Source organism: Aythya ferina (assembly GCF_964211825.1).
Source record: "Aythya ferina genome assembly, chromosome: 2".
NCBI classification, from domain to species: domain Eukaryota; kingdom Metazoa; phylum Chordata; class Aves; order Anseriformes; family Anatidae; genus Aythya; species Aythya ferina.
In genome coordinates, this window is record NC_140297.1 from 91636790 (window position 1) to 91653261 (window position 16472).

The 16472-nt window shown below is 43.5% G+C and overlaps 2 protein-coding genes across 2 annotated transcripts in view; one reads left to right on the forward strand and one right to left on the reverse strand.

Annotated features, from left to right (window-relative positions):
* INO80C (INO80 complex subunit C) overlaps positions 1–10929 on the forward strand; it is a 30229-nt gene extending 19300 nt beyond the window's left edge. Inside the window, exons 2-5 of the mRNA XM_084510548.1 lie at positions 467–577; positions 3426–3537; positions 5289–5356; positions 10152–10929. Coding sequence (XP_084366674.1) covers positions 467–577; positions 3426–3537; positions 5289–5356; positions 10152–10283 — 423 coding nt within the window. The 3' untranslated portion in view covers positions 10284–10929. The remainder of the gene's footprint in view (positions 1–466; positions 578–3425; positions 3538–5288; positions 5357–10151) is intronic.
* A 993-nt stretch (positions 10930–11922) lies between these two features.
* The window catches only part of LOC311432288 (uncharacterized protein), a 235122-nt gene continuing 230572 nt past the window's right edge, over positions 11923–16472 (reverse strand). Inside the window, exon 3 of the transcript XR_014689941.1 lies at positions 11923–13435. The gene's annotated coding sequence lies outside the window, so the exon portion shown is untranslated. The remainder of the gene's footprint in view (positions 13436–16472) is intronic.

Consider the following 16472-nt stretch of genomic DNA (forward strand, 5'->3'; position numbering starts at 1 on the left):
AATCCTCACTCGAGCATGACTGAAGTCAAGGATGGAGAATAAACTGATTCCGCAGTTATTCTGCAGAACCTTGAAAAGAAACTTTTTATAAACCTTATTCTCTTTATTACTGTTAACGCTTTATTACTGAATACTCTGAAACAAATCCAGTGCACACTTCTGCTGTTTCTGGTTTCGTATGCTGTCTTGCACTGAATAGAGAGGGCTTTCATTAATTCCGAAATGAAACTGATGCTGTTTTTATTCAGTAAGCTTTGGCCACCCTTTTCCTCTCCTCCCCTTTGTATGTCAGCTGTAAATTGCTTGACAAATACTCTGTTTCATGCTTCCCTGCTGCTGGCGTCTTTAAAGATTCAAAAGAGACAGAAAGGCTAAACAGGCAACAGGTAGGTAATAAAGCAAATAGCTTGGTCTCTGGTTAAAGTTGCTCGGAGTAACAAGCAGTAAGACTGAATTCTTTCTTCAGAGTGCAGGTGGAGAGGCCATGAACGAAAATAAATTTCTGAACTCAGACTCCAGCACAGGATCAGTGGAAACAGCCGTCAAGCCTTTACCATTTAAAGACCCAAAATTCATCGTAAGTATATTATTTTAACAATTTGAAATTCCAAACTCTTCAAATAAAACCCTAGCTAGATGTCTGTTTAAGCGTCCTGCTAATGTAAATATTAAGAAAGTAGGGTTAACAGCCAAATAAAAGATCGGCAGTTCTGAAGAAATTCACCTCGAGTCCATGCCACGCTCTGGTCTGACGTGCACATTATATTATAACCCGAAAATGGCACGCCTCCAGAGGGAGAACCATTATATTAGATCGTGGAGCAGAGCCAGGGAACCCGGTAGATCAAGGTATGCGCAGAAGTTTTATGTGCGGTACCTGAGAAACTCAGCTGGAAAGGCACTATTTATACCCCTGTAAATGTAGGAACCCCATCTCCCAGTTCCTAGCCAAAGGGAGGTTGCAAAATAGTTGAACTAAAAGTCAGCCACACAGTCATTAGCAGCTGGCATTTTGCTCTTCTCCCAGTCCCCGAAACGGTAGCAGACCTGCGGTGTCTGCGCTTGCAGTAATTGCTAGATTCAGGAGCAAACACTCTGTGCTCCCCAGAAGCTTTGCCTCCCGGCATTCAGAAGTCATGAAAACCCTGACAACTGATGAAATACAGGCTGCTAAAACAATGTGAGATTTAAATTGGGGGAGAAGTCGAAGGAAGACTAGAGCTAGCGGTGCTATCACTGCTGGGTTTGTTTTTAATATCTTGCTCTGCCAGGGCCAACTCATTGGCACACTGTACAAATGCTTTCTAGGCAAGCAAACTTCTCAGACTGTTGGTCCAAAGCCAGTACTTAGAAAGTAGGATTTTATCCCAGATTTAATTTTGCATGAATAAGAGACAATATCCCACAGCACAAAACCTGAGTAATCAGGCATCGCACCGCTCACCAAGCAAGGGTTTGGCAGGGGGTAAAATTCGTCTCTGACTTTCAAGTTGCTCTGTGTCTGCTTTGCAGACATCTTCTGTCACAAGAGGAGCATTCAAAGAAACAACTGCAGACTTGGCTTGCTCTAATTCTCCAGTGAGCACCAGCATCTTTGAGAAACAGGGCTTACTGGAAAATCTCCACTAGTGCCCAGGGGCACTCCGTGGAGCTTCCCTACAGGATTTAAATAGCCATAAGGCCTGCTATCTGTCTTTTCTTAGTGGGGCATCACCATTTCCAAAGAGGCAATCCTGATGTCTGCATGCTGGAGATGATAATGAACTTACAAGGCCCCTGACAACTGCTGCAGAAATAATAGGCAGTTAGAGTAACGTTAAATTACCCTCCCCAATACAGCAGCTAATTTGAGAAGAAATGTATTGATGTTGTACTAGATTTTTGTCTGTATGAACTGGTAGCTGTTACTTGGATGACTTTCTGCATCCTCCCAGCCCAATATGCCTTAAATGGAAGAAAATAAGTCAAGTAACGTGCATCTCTCAATGTGCTTCCTTCTTACTGGCCTCACCCACACCCCTAACAGACACTGAGACCTTCCGTAGATCACTCTGCAAACACTGACTTGTAGTTAACTATACGGAGGACAACGCCTCCTTTTTTTCTCATTATGGCAAAGAGAGAGAATCAAACCAGCAGCAAAACTGTGTGCCTGATCCGTGGCCTGCTGAGGTCAGGTGGATGCTTCCTCTTGGCCCTAAAGAGATCATGCCCTAAAGACCAGCTTTTGAAAAAACAGATGACTGAAAAAAAATTGTCCTGCAATGATTTGGGGGAAAACTCATGCAATGATTTTGAATTATGAATGTGGCAGTACATCTGTTTCCATCTTGTGTTCCAGCAGTCTGTATTTGCAATGATCTATAGATTACTAAGATGTTGCTCTCAGAGCAAACATTTGCATGTACTTTCTGTATCGGATGTGCATTGCCAAAAACTGATAACATCATAAGCTTATGAGCATCTTTTCTGAACATATCTTACGTCTATGGAAAAAAAAGCTTTCTCGTTGAATCCCTTCTGCTATCATTCTCAGCAATTCAGCAGCCTAATTTATAAACTAATCACAGCAGAAGTGTGCTAGCAGAACTTTGCTGAGTTTTGATGAGACTGATGTGTCAGGTAGTAATTACTAACAGCGATAACAACTCCCCGATTCCAAGAACGGTTTCTGTTCTGAAGTAACGCTGTAAATCTGTGTCCTTTGATCATTTAGAAGTAGTACAGTATATTGTGCATCTTCTGTCTCTGGAGGGACATAAATAAATTACCCTGTAGCAATCCCATTTGATAAGTGAAACTACCATTATAGTACCTGTAGCAAGCCTTCTGTTAGCGTAGCTTTCAAAATGTAAAATTGTCTTGGCAGCCAACATTCTATTTATTACTCCTTTCCCATTCTTCTGTCATTTGAAAGAAAAATAAAATTTCCAGAAAGCTTCTCAGAGTATTCATTACGTTTTGCAAGATCAGTTGTGTTTTCCACAGTCACAGATAACTCACAAGAGCTAGAGCCGCACATGTAGTATGCCATAAAAAGGAGAGGGAAAATTGAGCCGTGTAATCACAATTTCAGGCACAGCTCCGTAGTAATAAGTTCTAATATGATGGGAAGGACGTTCAGAATCCTGTAATCTCAGGCTAAACCCAACCACATAGATTTTCTATTTCCATGTAAAAAGCAGATTTTCATTTCCTTCAGTTAATCCTAAATGTAGCAGCTTTGACACAGTCCAAAAAGCTTTGTTTTTCTTGCGACCAAGATTAAGTGTTCAGTATATTAGCCTGCTGATGAAATAAGTGAGGATAAGGAACGGTTCATGGCAAGAGGAGATGTATCAGAAAGACTATGAAGTAGAAGTGTCATGCTCTGAAATAGTATTCTTTCTTTATTTTTTCTCTGAACACCATATTTTTAATTCTAGCACTCCGGCATTGGTGGAGCAGCAGCTGGCAAGAAGAACAGAACTTGGAAGAACCTAAAACAAATTCTTGCTTCTGAAAGGGCATTGCCATGGCAACTAAATGATCCTAGCTGTAAGCTGCTTAGATGCTTTGCATGTATTTATAAATAATAAAATCCATACAAATAACTTTCTTTAAAACAAACCTAAATTATTGCATCGGTGCATGCAATATCCTGTTTGAACAGGGTCCAGTGGGACATTCAAGACTTGTCCAACCACACTAAGCAGCGCCAAGCGGGAAGGTGTGGGACACAATTTGGAGTGCCATGAAAAAGTTTGGGCACATCTGGGGAGGGAGTTCTATGAAGGAGTTGTATTTAGCATAACCAAGTCAGAAAGCCCTTATTCCTGTCAGGTTTTTGTCACCTCTTCACTGCTAAATAGCCACCTCCGCTGCATGCAGCCCATTTGTCTCCTGAAGGTGTGGTGGCTGCTGCTTCCTTAGCTGCGTTTGAGCTGTTTGCAAGGGAGATTCTGCTAGCCACATCCCTGCAGTAGCTGAGAACTCAGCCCAAGCTGCCTATCCAGCTCCTTATCCCAGATTCTTGGGAGACTTAAGTCCTACATCCCCTACTTAGTTGAGCACAGCTGAAACTACACTATTAGCGCTCCAGATTACAGCCAGCTTGCGTACGTTGACAGGACCGAGCTACAGCAGTGCTCTTAATCTCGACGTACTTCAAGATGACTCGTGGAGTAGGATACTACTGAATGGAGCTGGAGGCAGAATTTGATCCTCAGATTTTACTTAAGCAACTCAGAACTTTACTTAGACATCTCAGAATCGACCATATGAATATACTTCCTTTTTTTTTTTTAATATACATTTTGCTTTATCGAAAAATAACTTGCCATTTTTTGAAGCATTTTAGATGCAGCTGTTAAGAGAAAATGCAGGCTACTGTGTGTGCCTGGCTGTTGTAACCAACAATCTGTTGACATTGCTATTTCTATTAGGTTTTATTTGCAATAGTAAATTTAAAGGCTTTTTTTTTAAGATGGTGGCAAAGGAAATTCAGTTGTGCATTCAAAACCAGCTGTCTGTGGCATTAGTGTCGTCTGAATTATGGGAGTGAGATTTAAACATTCGATATGGAGGGAGCATTTCAGTTTATTGTAGCAGCTGGATGAGGCACAAGGGAGATCAGGAGGGAGGAGAGAAATGATCCAGGTACAAAATATTTTTGTAAACATTGAAATTTGGGGGTTTAGCAATTTAAATGTACCAGTCATATTTTAAAAAGTGGTGTCTCATAACTGAATGAACCTTGGTATCTAAAGGGCACCACAGAACAGCAATTTCCATCAGTTAATTTAAACATTCAGACAATTTTCTAGGTCATTGACTGGGCTTAAAGTGGTACATGCTTAAAGATTTACTTGATTTAAAAGATTACTTCGCTTTTCTGGATTATACTATTTCAGAACTGCAATCTTGAACAATGCTTCCTGGTCCTAACATACAGCATGTGTACAGTAATGCCTATTCTTTGCAAATAACTGTGGGAATTCATTAAGACTTGGAGGAAATCAGCACATTTCATTTCAAATAGCTGTCTTACATTTTTCCTTTTAGGGAGGGCAGTTCTGTTTACTGAACTGTTGGTCTAGTGAGGTGAGCAGAAACAGGCTGTTGTTTATGGTGCTAGCAGTTTTCAGAGGTAATTCTGCTTCGTAGTTCTTTGCCTTAATGCTCCTAGTTAATAAAGACCTCAGAAAGTAAAGCTGGTTTTAAAGAAATATTTGCTACCTCTTTACGTTTTGTGTTTTCCTTTTAAAATTTATGTAGCACACTGAACGTATCCCTTTGTTTCTCTCCAGATTTTAGTATTGATGCTCCTCCATCTTTCAAGCCTGCCAAGAAATATTCCGATATTTCAGGACTTCCAGTAAGTATCTTATTTTTTCTCTTCAAAATTGGCATCTTGCTTCCCACAATGAAATAAACCTGGTACACGCTTCTGGAAAAGATGTACGTGCAGAGGCTCCCATTCAGCCTTGCACTTAGTAGTTGTCCTGTGATTTATGGCCAAACCCCCAGTACTGTCCCTACATCACAAAGTTCTCGGGATCGTAATAGATGCCAGGACAACTTAAATACCTTGTCCTGCCAGGTGCCTCCTATCACACCACTTCCCCAGCTTCGGACTCTGCACTGCTCCCCATCATTCTCGACTCTTTTAGTTTGTTACAGTGAAAGCTGGTGGCCCACAGTTTCCCTCACTCCTAGCTTTACCAAGCTTTAACCGCACAGTCTGAAACTTTCCATGTTGAATGTTTGTCTGAGGCTGTTCTTTTTTCATTATATCTTGTAGGGAAAATTTCAAAAAAAAGCTGGTTCAGCAACCTCCAAGAATGAGATTAGGCAAAATTATATTGATTAGCCCAGGCTAAAAAAAAAATGTTACTCTCAAACTTTCTCTCGAACATATCAGCCTGAGACAGACACTTGGCATGGACTTCTGAGAATTTCGAATATCCCCATACTGCAGAGCTGGAACTTGGTGTTTGGCAGATGCATAGCCTGTGTGTCACAGATGGGCTCTCTAACATGGTTTTGTTTGTAAAAAAAAAAAAAAAATACATTTGCCTTAGTTATGGTTTGCACATGCTCCAAAAGTCTTGGTAGTTATAATTTGGCACCTGAATTCCCAAAAGATTCTGTTGGCACAAAACATGAGTAAAGTCACTGAGTTCTGCCCAACAAAAATTTTGTATCTGCTGCTGACACTGTTCCTATGTGACATGAATAATTTTACTTTAAACAAAACAGGTGTTAGCAACAGCATAACTTTTCACTTTTTGAGTGCTCGTGTTCAGATGCCTTCAGTGATTTATTTTGCAGAAGCCTGTATGAGCTTGTTGCAATGGACATGAATGGGAAGGTTCAATTTGGGGCTACGGGAATTGTTAAGTAATGGTTACACTAAATAACTACAATATTGAAAACTGTAACTTCAAATAGCCTTAAGACAGAATTCCTGTGTCCCTTCCCCCAGTTGAATCCCTAGGGCCCTATCCCACCTCACAGGGATGATACCACCTCACAGAGGAGCCTGTAAATAGAAACGCGTTATGTTGATGCAGGCTCACACAAAAAAGCTCCTCAGAAAATTTACAACTCTATCTTAAGAGTGAGGTTTGAGCAATGTGATTTGCTAGGAATATTCGCTGTATGACATCAGCGGGGATAAAACAAAGAATTAAACATGTTCTCACTAAGAACCTTGCATTCTGTGTACGGAATTAGATGAAAGTCCATGTTGGGAAAACAATGGGTGAGCACTTAATTAAGAACTGCCTGATAGCAGATTCACGGTGCAAGGGATCAAAGAACAGCCATAAAGCCAGCTGTAACCCTGCAAGTCCTAACATTTAAGTTCTTCATTTGACAACATCTACCTTCCGTGACTTTTTTTATTTTTTAAGTAACGCATTTAGAAAAGCCACCTAGGAGGTGGCGTGTTCCCAGCTGTGCTCTTGAGCATGATTAGGAAGTGGAGTGGGTAGCGTGCATCGAGGCTGGTAACCCACGGTGCTCAAGAGGGAATGAGAAAGCAAAAATCTCCCTTGCAGATGAACTGGCAAAGAGAAAATGGAAGAGATTGCTCAGAAACTCAGGGAGGATAACTCCCTCCAGCCAGGCAGACTTACGGTTTCGTACTTGGAAGAGTAGTATTTTGTTTTAACAGCACCTCGTTTCCAGCCAAGGAGCAGAGGTCAGTTGAACGAGGCACCCTGCATTCAGTACCCCTACACCATATGAAGAGGTAGTGGGTGGAGGAAGGGAGAACAGGTGGATATGAAATCATAATGAGGTTTCACCAGAATAGCAAAAAATCCAGACAGAGTCGCTCAATGGTGTTCATCTCTTACCTCTGCAACCCTTAAGGAGTTGCTCAGCGAGTGTTAGTGGTGTTCACAACGGGTGCTGATTGAGTTGCAGCGACAGCACTGATCTCTGAAGAGCTAATGAGGGGCAGAAGGCATAACAGCTGAAGTCCCTGTCTCAGTCCCACCTCCAAGGAACTAAACAATCATTCCAGCACCAGCACCTCAAAACTAGTCAGTCGTTGCAACTACAGTGAGATGATGATGATGCAGGTGATGGGTGTTGGTGAAGGCTGTGTCCCTCCCAGCTAAGGGGCCATTCAGCCACTAGAAGCAGGCTCACCCTGTCAGCTCCTCAGTTTTTCTTTGCCAGCTCCTCCTTTCCATCAGCGACTTATGTGCTTTAACTATACCAGCTCAGTATAAATAACCTCCTTTCTCTAAGATTCCATTCAGTGCTGCTTTTGCTGTTTCCTTTTTTCCCTGGTCTTTCCACTTTTTAAAAATTTCCATCCTCTAATCGCATTGCAGCTTGTTCCCTATTTTACCTGGCCTGTGACGTTGATCCAGACTATGATAAAAATACCATGTTTAAAAAAATCTTCTGTATTAAGAAAGATAACTGAGGCAGTGTGTCCTCTAAATGGCTGATCCTGAAATGATGCCTGAGAAGCACCGAGCTTATTTTCACCATTATTTCCTGCTAGGAAGATGTGTGGGGTAATAGAATGTTTCAGAAATCTAGTATAAGAAAAATGCCCCTTTATTTTCTGTTTAAAATCTGAAAGCGTTCGTGTAAGAATGTATTTTGTATGGAGATGCTGGATTCCCTATGAAAAAAAAAAAAAAAAGTAAAATAAATTCCTTAGCTTTGCTCATTTAGGGAAGAATTAAATGGTCTAGCAGGTACAAAAAAAAAAGAGAAGTGTATTAAAACACTCTCATCAGTATATCTGCAGTTATATTAACTGCCACAATTAAATTCTATTGATTCTCTTCTCTTTCTCTGTGTAACACAAATGGAATTAAATTTACCAGTGGTCTAAGCAGAGCAGCCAATTTATCTCTGTAAGGCAGCCCAGAACTCAAAAGCTATTATCTGCTATATTGACACTGCAAAATAAAAGTATTATTTCCAAAGTTACAAGATGAGTATTTAGTTGTATTAACATGCAAAATAAAGTAATTTAATGTAAAACAGATAAAAAGAAACTTCATATAACTAAATTACTGTGTTTGAAGAACGTGCATCTGTGGCCTTTGGCTTAGTTTCTAGGTATGACAGAGTTGCTTCTTTGCAAAATCACCTTCACTTTTCTGATGTTTCAGTTGCTGCTGCAGTAGGGTAAGTTTGTTTTCAGTCTGAAGGCCTAGCGTAAATTACTGACAGATTAGTAAACTGTGTGTTAGTTACATGCACACATTAGTGTGTGCAGGCAGTGCAGCCCCATACGAGCTTGCAGAACTGCCATCATTTTTTCACCTGGGTTGATGCGCACAACGCATTGCAGATGTTGTTCGTCGAGTTTATTACAGAATCCCACACATCTGAGCAGCTTTCTACTTGGTCAGCTCTTCCCTAGGTACATAAGGCCAAATGTAAAGTGTGAAATAAAAATAAATGTATACCTGGCGTAGCCACAAAGTTACCACCAGGGATAAATTTACTCCTAATGGCCTAGCTTCGCCATTTATTTGAGAATGAATTGATGGCCTGACTGTGAGCTGGCTACATTTAATTAACCTTGTAGCGTTTCTTGGTGCAGAATCAGGCTATAAACAACACTTAATTTTCTTCTAAGTCTTATCAGGCCAGATCATTAGGTGGATTGTTACCATGGCTGAACAGATCCTTTCCAACATAAAACTGGTAGAGGCTTCTACGCCTTTACTCAGTGGGTGTGAGGAGTGCTCTGGGCCTTCCTGGCCTTCTCTGCTTGGGTAAGGGTGTCCCAAAAGAGTGCAGCTGCCCGTGCCTTGCAGCCTGCCACCACCTCCTGCCACACAGGACGCTCCCAGAGCCTTGGCAGGCACTCTGGAATAACGCTGGCCTGCTGTGACTGCCCTGGAGGCTGTAACCTCTTGGAGAGAAGGCTGCCCTTGAAGCAGGCCTTCGTCAGCCCAGCCTCAGCCTCCTCTGCTGCCCCTGGGCTAGCACGAGCTCAGGGTTTCTGTAGCAACAGGGAAGGGGAGAGGATGGAAGGAGGCTGGCAGCGCTCCCAGGCACCCGAGACCCAAACGTAGCAGAGGATAGGAGCCTTGCCCAGGGCTCGCTGGCCAGGCTGCTATCCTGAAAGCAGGCGTCGGCAGCAAAGCAAAATGCTCCGCTCACATTTCTTATCAGTTCAGTCACAGAGCCGCAAGCTGAAACTCCCTTGCTTCAACAACCACTTTAAAGTAAATTAAAAGCAAAGTTGTATGCAGGAAGAGAGAATCAGTCCAAAGCTATCCGAGCACCCATAATTCAGCCTCTTTGTTGGGTAATTTGTTGGCAGCAGCCCGACTGCTTGGAGAGCTGCCCCGTGAGAGCCTGCACAAGGCACAGAGTTGCTAGGGTGAGTTTGGAGAGTTGTGGAATTCCTTTTGCACCGTGCTTTGTGTGAGACTGGTCTAGCCCTCTGTGATGTTTAATGCATTTCTAATGCGATTTTATAGGGGTCTGTTAACTGCTCATAAGTTTTGACATGAGGAGGAAAAAAAATTCTTTACAAACTTCTGGTCACATGGCAGAACAGCAGTGCTGGTCCTGCAAAAAGAAGCCCAGTAGTTTTTGGTCCTACAATTTGATGCTTTTTTAATAGTCCATTTTGAGATTTTCTTTGAATAGTATCTTTGCCATTGTTTCTTTTCCAGGCAAATTACACAGATCCCCAGAGCAAGCTGAGATTTAGTACTATTGAAGAGTTTGCCTATATTCGGATGCTCCCTTCAGATGTGGTTACAGGATACCTGGCTCTAAGGAAGGCAACAAGCATTGTTTCCTGAAGAGACCAAACATTGCTGGGTATCACTCCTGAAGGGCTCTGGTTTTGAGAATCACGACGGAAACTGCCTGCAGGATTGAGGTTCTTTAAAACTCTCCATGGATATTTACATCTGGAAGTAGTTGGTGATACATGGATTTGAACAAACATGCGGTTTTAATTTGGATAAATACTTGTATTTGTTAGTTTGCCAATTTGTAAGCAATTTGGTTTGGTGAACAGAATAACTTAGACCTTAAGGATATGGATCAGCACCATAATGTCCAAGTTACATCAATTTATTCAGAGAAAGCATTTCACCCTTCCCCTATATATTTTACGTACTGCCCTGGCTCAGAAGAAGAAATGGCCATATGAATAGAGGGAAAGGTACTAAGATATCCCAGCTTCCAAACCTGCCTTGCAGATGTGCTTGCCACTTGTCTCTGAAGAAGTCTGTCCCACATGTAAACATGGAAGTTAAAATACCAAGAGCTGCTATATCAATGACTGCTGGTGGTACTGAGCACTGTGGAAGTGAACAGCTTCACGCAAATATTTACACTGGAGGAATGTCAGCATAAATAAAGCTGGACTCAATCTTGGTGTAAAGTATCTTAAGAAATATGTATAATGGAACCAAAACAAATCACCCTGCGACTCTTAAATGTGACACTTTGTAGTTTTTGAGTACTTCATTCCACAACCCAACTGTTCTTCTGCTTCAGTTAGTACATCATCATTATTATTACTAATCAATACAAAAAAGCACTTATTTCCCAGACTTTTTTTTTTTTTTTTTTTTTTTTTTAATAAAAAGATGCTATAAAAGCATGAATTCCACTGCCCAGTGACATTCTGACACCCAGATGGTCATCATCAAAGCAAAACCCCCTAGGTAAGGACACGGACCTTTGCAGTGTGAGGTACCAGGAAGTATGCGATGGCAACTGAGGGCTGTCCCCCTTTAGAGGAAGGAGAACAAAGAAGGGTTCAGGCTCTTGCTGAGGGGTTGACAACTACTTCCTGACAGCAGAAATGATCATGATTTTCTGAAACTAAGCCTAGGGGGAAGTGGGCAGAGATTTTTCTATCCATTCTTTCTTTCTGTCCTCTTCGTTAGGACAAGCTGCTGATTTGTTTTCCTCCCTCTCCTCCACCTTTGCCTTAGCCTAGCTTCTGTCAGGTTTTCATTCTTCATTTGGACTCCAAGTTCAGTGTCAGCCATTCCTAGCCTCCAACCTGTGGCCTGTGCCACTTCACCAGTGTACGATCCTGTAGCTGCAGCACTCTGTGAGCCGGTGGCGCTGGCCACAAAGGCCCCAGGTGAGTTACCAGTTGCTGTGGGGACACTTTTCTGCCATGTGCAGAGCTGCCAGGTGCTTTGTGGCAGACCCATCCCATAGCTCGTTAGCATGAGACCCTCTGGGTTGCTCACGGGGTGAGACACTGATCAGCAGCAAACACAGCCATCCTCACCTCACCCAGGCTCCACCAAGGACGTGGGGACTTGCACAAGATCACCTCTTCTCTCTGAGTGCACAGGGAGCACACCGTGGTGAGTAGCTAACCCCTAAGCTGCATCCTGAATGCGCATTTCGATAGGAATGATAATTATTGGAACAGATATTCTTTTCTCATCGAAAGAATAAATAAGCAGGGCATTATTAATGCTAGTTTAATTTCAGCTCCAAAACAGGAAAAATCACTTAACAATGGGGTGCATTGTTCAGCGAATGCATGTAGGACTCATTCCTCAGTTTTTGTGATCTAATATTTACAAAAACAAAGTAATTTTAAAAGTCTTTGACATGCTTACAATAGATCCTTCAAAGCCCTGGATATCAGATAATGCTACAACTGTATCGCAGAGCAGAAAATAATAGGACAGGATATCTCTCTCCATGCCAGTAAGCATCCAAGCCACATTCTCTTTGTATCCGAGTTTTAGAATGGCTGTTCTAGCTTACTGTACGTACTGAAGATGTGTTTATAAGATAAGCCTAACGCTGATAGGAAAAGAAAACATGTAGAACTGCTCTAAGATCGCTTTTGCTTTAAATAGGCAGACACCAGCTTAGAAAATCAGATTCTGCTCGCTTGTTCTCTCCCACAAATATTTTTAGCATTCTTTGGGAATGACTGCCTGGGAGCACAGGCTCCCTCGCTATCAGGAGTGCTCCAGGCAGTCCCGCACCGCGCGGGGAGGTGTTACTTTTCTCAGCTAATTTCTCCTGAGCAGTGTTTATGCATTCCATTTCCAAAACCTAAGTGTCTTAGTGAGCAAGTCAGCGTCAGAAAAGGAAATATGGCTTAGGTTTAGCACAAGCGTTAATGACTCCTCTCCCATTGCTTTGTAGCCACGCGGTGGCTGTTGGATTACCTTTTCCTACCTTGTTTTTTTCCTTCGTCTGCTACTGGCCCTTTTCTTTGTCTTAGTCTGTGGTACCCCACTTACTAGTAGCCAGCGTGTACAATGTTGATCAGTCCAACTGGGTTCTTTTGGGGGATAACTTTTGGGCCTGCTGCTCTCATTGATGGCTTCCATCAGCGAACTGCGCAACACCAGCCTTGCTGCATAGAGCAGAAAACGTGGATGTCTGTGCCACTGAGTGTGTTTAAAGTATGTGTTACTCCCAGCTTTAAAAGATCTGAAAATAGAGGAGTACATTCATATTTTGAAGTACTTGCAGGACCTTATCTAGATAAATGAAAGGAGTTGGGTTTAAATTGCAAAGAGGACAACAGGAAGGAGGCATTTGGAAGGAGAAGCAGTGACAAATACCATTTCAGGCCTGGGGGGAATCTATTGAGGCTAAAAGCAGTGTCACACAGGTAAGGCAGGAAGCCAGGAGTCCCAGCAAGGACAAAGGTTACTACTTGTGGAATATCACCCGGGTGCTGCACGCTGCAGACACGGATGGCTTCGCCCCGTACCCCACTGGTGTTGGTGTCACAGCGTGGAGCTCGTGGAAGGGAGCTCGCGGTGAGCAGGATGCAGTCCAACTGGCACAGCTCTGCCCATACTCTTTTTGGAGGGTGGAAAGCTTTTCCTTGCCTCATCTGTCCTGTTCCTTGGAAAGAGGAAGGATGTTCGCTTGGGGCCAAGCTCCTGTTTTTCTGCGCAGCTACATGATCCGCTCACAGAGCAGGGACTGCAGGGATGGGGCTTGCCTGCAATTTACAGCGGTGCTTTTTAAAACAAAAAACAACAAAAAAAAACCAACTGCAGTAGCTTGCATTTATCTCGTGCTTTGGGAGGCTGTGCCTGCCCTCTAAGCCGGAACAAAGCAGGCAACTGCCTCTGCAGGAGGCTGCCCAGGGCAGCAAAACCACCACAGCTCTGCGGCCTGCTTTGCCACGGCCAGGGCTCAATGCTCTGTGCTCCAGGGCCCAAGGAAGGGGCCCACCAGGAGCAGCTGAGAGGAATGAAGCTTTGCCAGAAGCTGTGGTCGCTGCTTCCACCCTTCCCATCCTCTGGCAGATGGAGAGCAGGATCTCTGGGGCTCGCTCCCTGTTGCTGCTTTTGCCCTGCTGCACCTGGGCGAGCATTGGATTTGGCCTCAGGTGCTGGAGAGCAGCTAAATTTCATTCAACGAAGCCCTGCACCAGCTCATGTTGGAGCCCCTGCATTTCGCTGTCCTATATTCCCCTGCTTTTTCCCCTCATAGCATCCTGGATCTCTGTGGAGTCCTACTGATGGCCTTCCCCAGGGGGCAGGGGCAGCGGGCACATGCAGGGAGATGTGCCTTCGTCTTCTTCAACAGGGAGGGGCCCATAAACATCAAACCCGCAACGTACAAGGAAAACAAAGGTAAGCAAAAGGGAGGAGGACTTTGTACAAGTGAAAAACATCAAAGTAAAAGTGAACCAGTATAAGGTTAAAAAACTTTTGTAAACTCAGAAAGAAAAAAGCTCAAACTCCTTGCGTGGTTGTGATTTTTTCCTGAAGGAGTTAGGTAAGCTAATAAATTAATCCAACTATAATTTATTACCACAAGACTTACCATCAGGTTTTAAGGGCTCTTACAGTTTCTAATGTATGGGGTTTACATACCCGGACAAAAATAGCACATAGATTTTCTGAAACACTTCAGGGAAGAAGACTTCCACAGGCCTGACAGTAGGTTCTGGGGAAATAAATAAAACAAAACAAGACTACTTTGTGCTCCTTTAAGCAAGAACAGCCAAGTGGTATCTGCATTACTACCAAACACTTCAATCACTCCAGGATGATGATGCCACCATTATTAGAATTCAGAGAAATCCCTTATTTTCCTCGTTTTGGTACGCGTGTCCTGATTAAAAACCACTTTTCTCTGCCGGGTGGGTGGGCTGTGACAAAGCAATATATCTTCGTGTAATAAAACACTTCAAGCCCATTTGGTATTTGTACTATTGCCTGACTTGGTTCGCTATTATCTGAGGAGCGCTGCAGAACCCAGTCTTTTCAGATGATTACACTATTGTAAATCACACCCTACAGTCAACAATAGCAGTAATCTCTTGGGAGACCCAATCATAACAACTAACAAGCTGCTTAAACTGCTGCTAAGTACTGCTTGTGTGGTTGCATATGGTTTGAGACCTTTGAGATCACGCGAGTTGGGTACGCAACATGGCCTTCTCTGGCACAGTAGCCTAAAATCAGTAATTGCTACATCAAAACTCACAGGAGGGCTGGGTAAGTTGGTTTTGAGGCTGGGTGCACTTGTTGTTGGCAAGCATAAAACCATAAAAGTAAAGAAAAGTTTCTTCGTGTAGAAACTGCTGTGCCAACACAGATCACACGCAAGTTCTCAGCATAAAATCGTGGAGTTCTTGAGGGCAGCTCCCTACCCTTTAATGGGAAGAATGAGTAATGGGGAATGTCTTGAATTTTGGCTGTGACCCCATTTATACCCTAAGGGACAGCAGTTTTACTAGATGGCTGCTCGATTCCCTTCTGCCAGGGGGTGGAGATGGCTCTAGGAGGACATCAAACACACGCACACGGCCTGCATGCTGTGCCTCAGCTCAATGGGTTCATCACTAAGAGAAGGAGAGGGGACAGAACCTTTTAACGGACTGGTCTCTTGGCCCAAATCCTCTCTCATCTTCCAGCCTAGATAACCTGGATCCCCACATGCTTGTAGAAAGGGAGGGAAGGAGACACCCCACCCAAATGGAGGGATTAATTGTGCAAAACCTTCGGGCTATGGCTGCTTACAGAGCCAGCCAAGGGCAGCTGCAGAGCGAGCACCTCCCGTCCTGTGACTACAGCTGCCTCCCTCACCAGGTGCCGAAGCAAAACTGCTATAGCAAAGAGAAATCCTTTCCAGAATACCCTGTGGGTGATCCTTAATCTCCTGAAACACAAATATGGCATTATGGTGGGTTTGTATTTGGAACAGAGAACATAACTGGACCGTAACTGCGAGATGTGTCAGAGCTGGTGATGCAGAGCCAACGCCTGCCATCGCTCTCGTGCGCCCGAGTGCCTGCAGCAAATAGGCACAAGCCTTGTTCCCCTCATGTCAAACAGGCTTTTGTTACTGGAGCCAATGGCCGAGCACAATCAGCCAGATATTTTTGGCATCTAAGAGCCAAGAATTTTTGTTTGTCAACCTTCATCTCATACCAGGCTGCGCGAAACACGAGAACTAAAAAAAAAATAATAATATAAAATAAACACAAACAATTCCCAATTCACATTTCCAGCGTTATGTGAAGCCTTCCTGTGAGCTTTGTAAACTGAGAGTCACTAGCACCCTTCTGGTGAAATATGAAGTGCTCCAAGTAAGTGCCCTGGCTTCAGCCCGTGCTTCCCTAACCCTTGGGGACCAGCACGTCGAACCCCCCTGGTCTCAGGGAAACCCCATCTGTGGACAGTTCATTTCAGCAGCCGTCTCCACGTCCTTCTGATTTACCTAATGGTGAATCAGGAGCCAAACTCTTTGTGGGCCTTGACTTGTCCTTCTGAAGGACAGAGACTGCAAAAACCAAACTGCCCCACCAAAAGTGAGGCAGTAACCACCCCCCCCACTACCACCAAGGAGTGCTTATATCTTTTATAAAAAATAAGCCACACAGAAGATTTCTAGGGGAAGATTTCTAGATGTCCGGGTGCCGTCCAGCAGTCAGTCAGCAGCTGGTAACAGGTATCTTGATGCTCCTCCTTTGCACCTCTGTAATGGGAGCGGGTGGCCAGGTTTTGGAAGGAAGGGGGTGG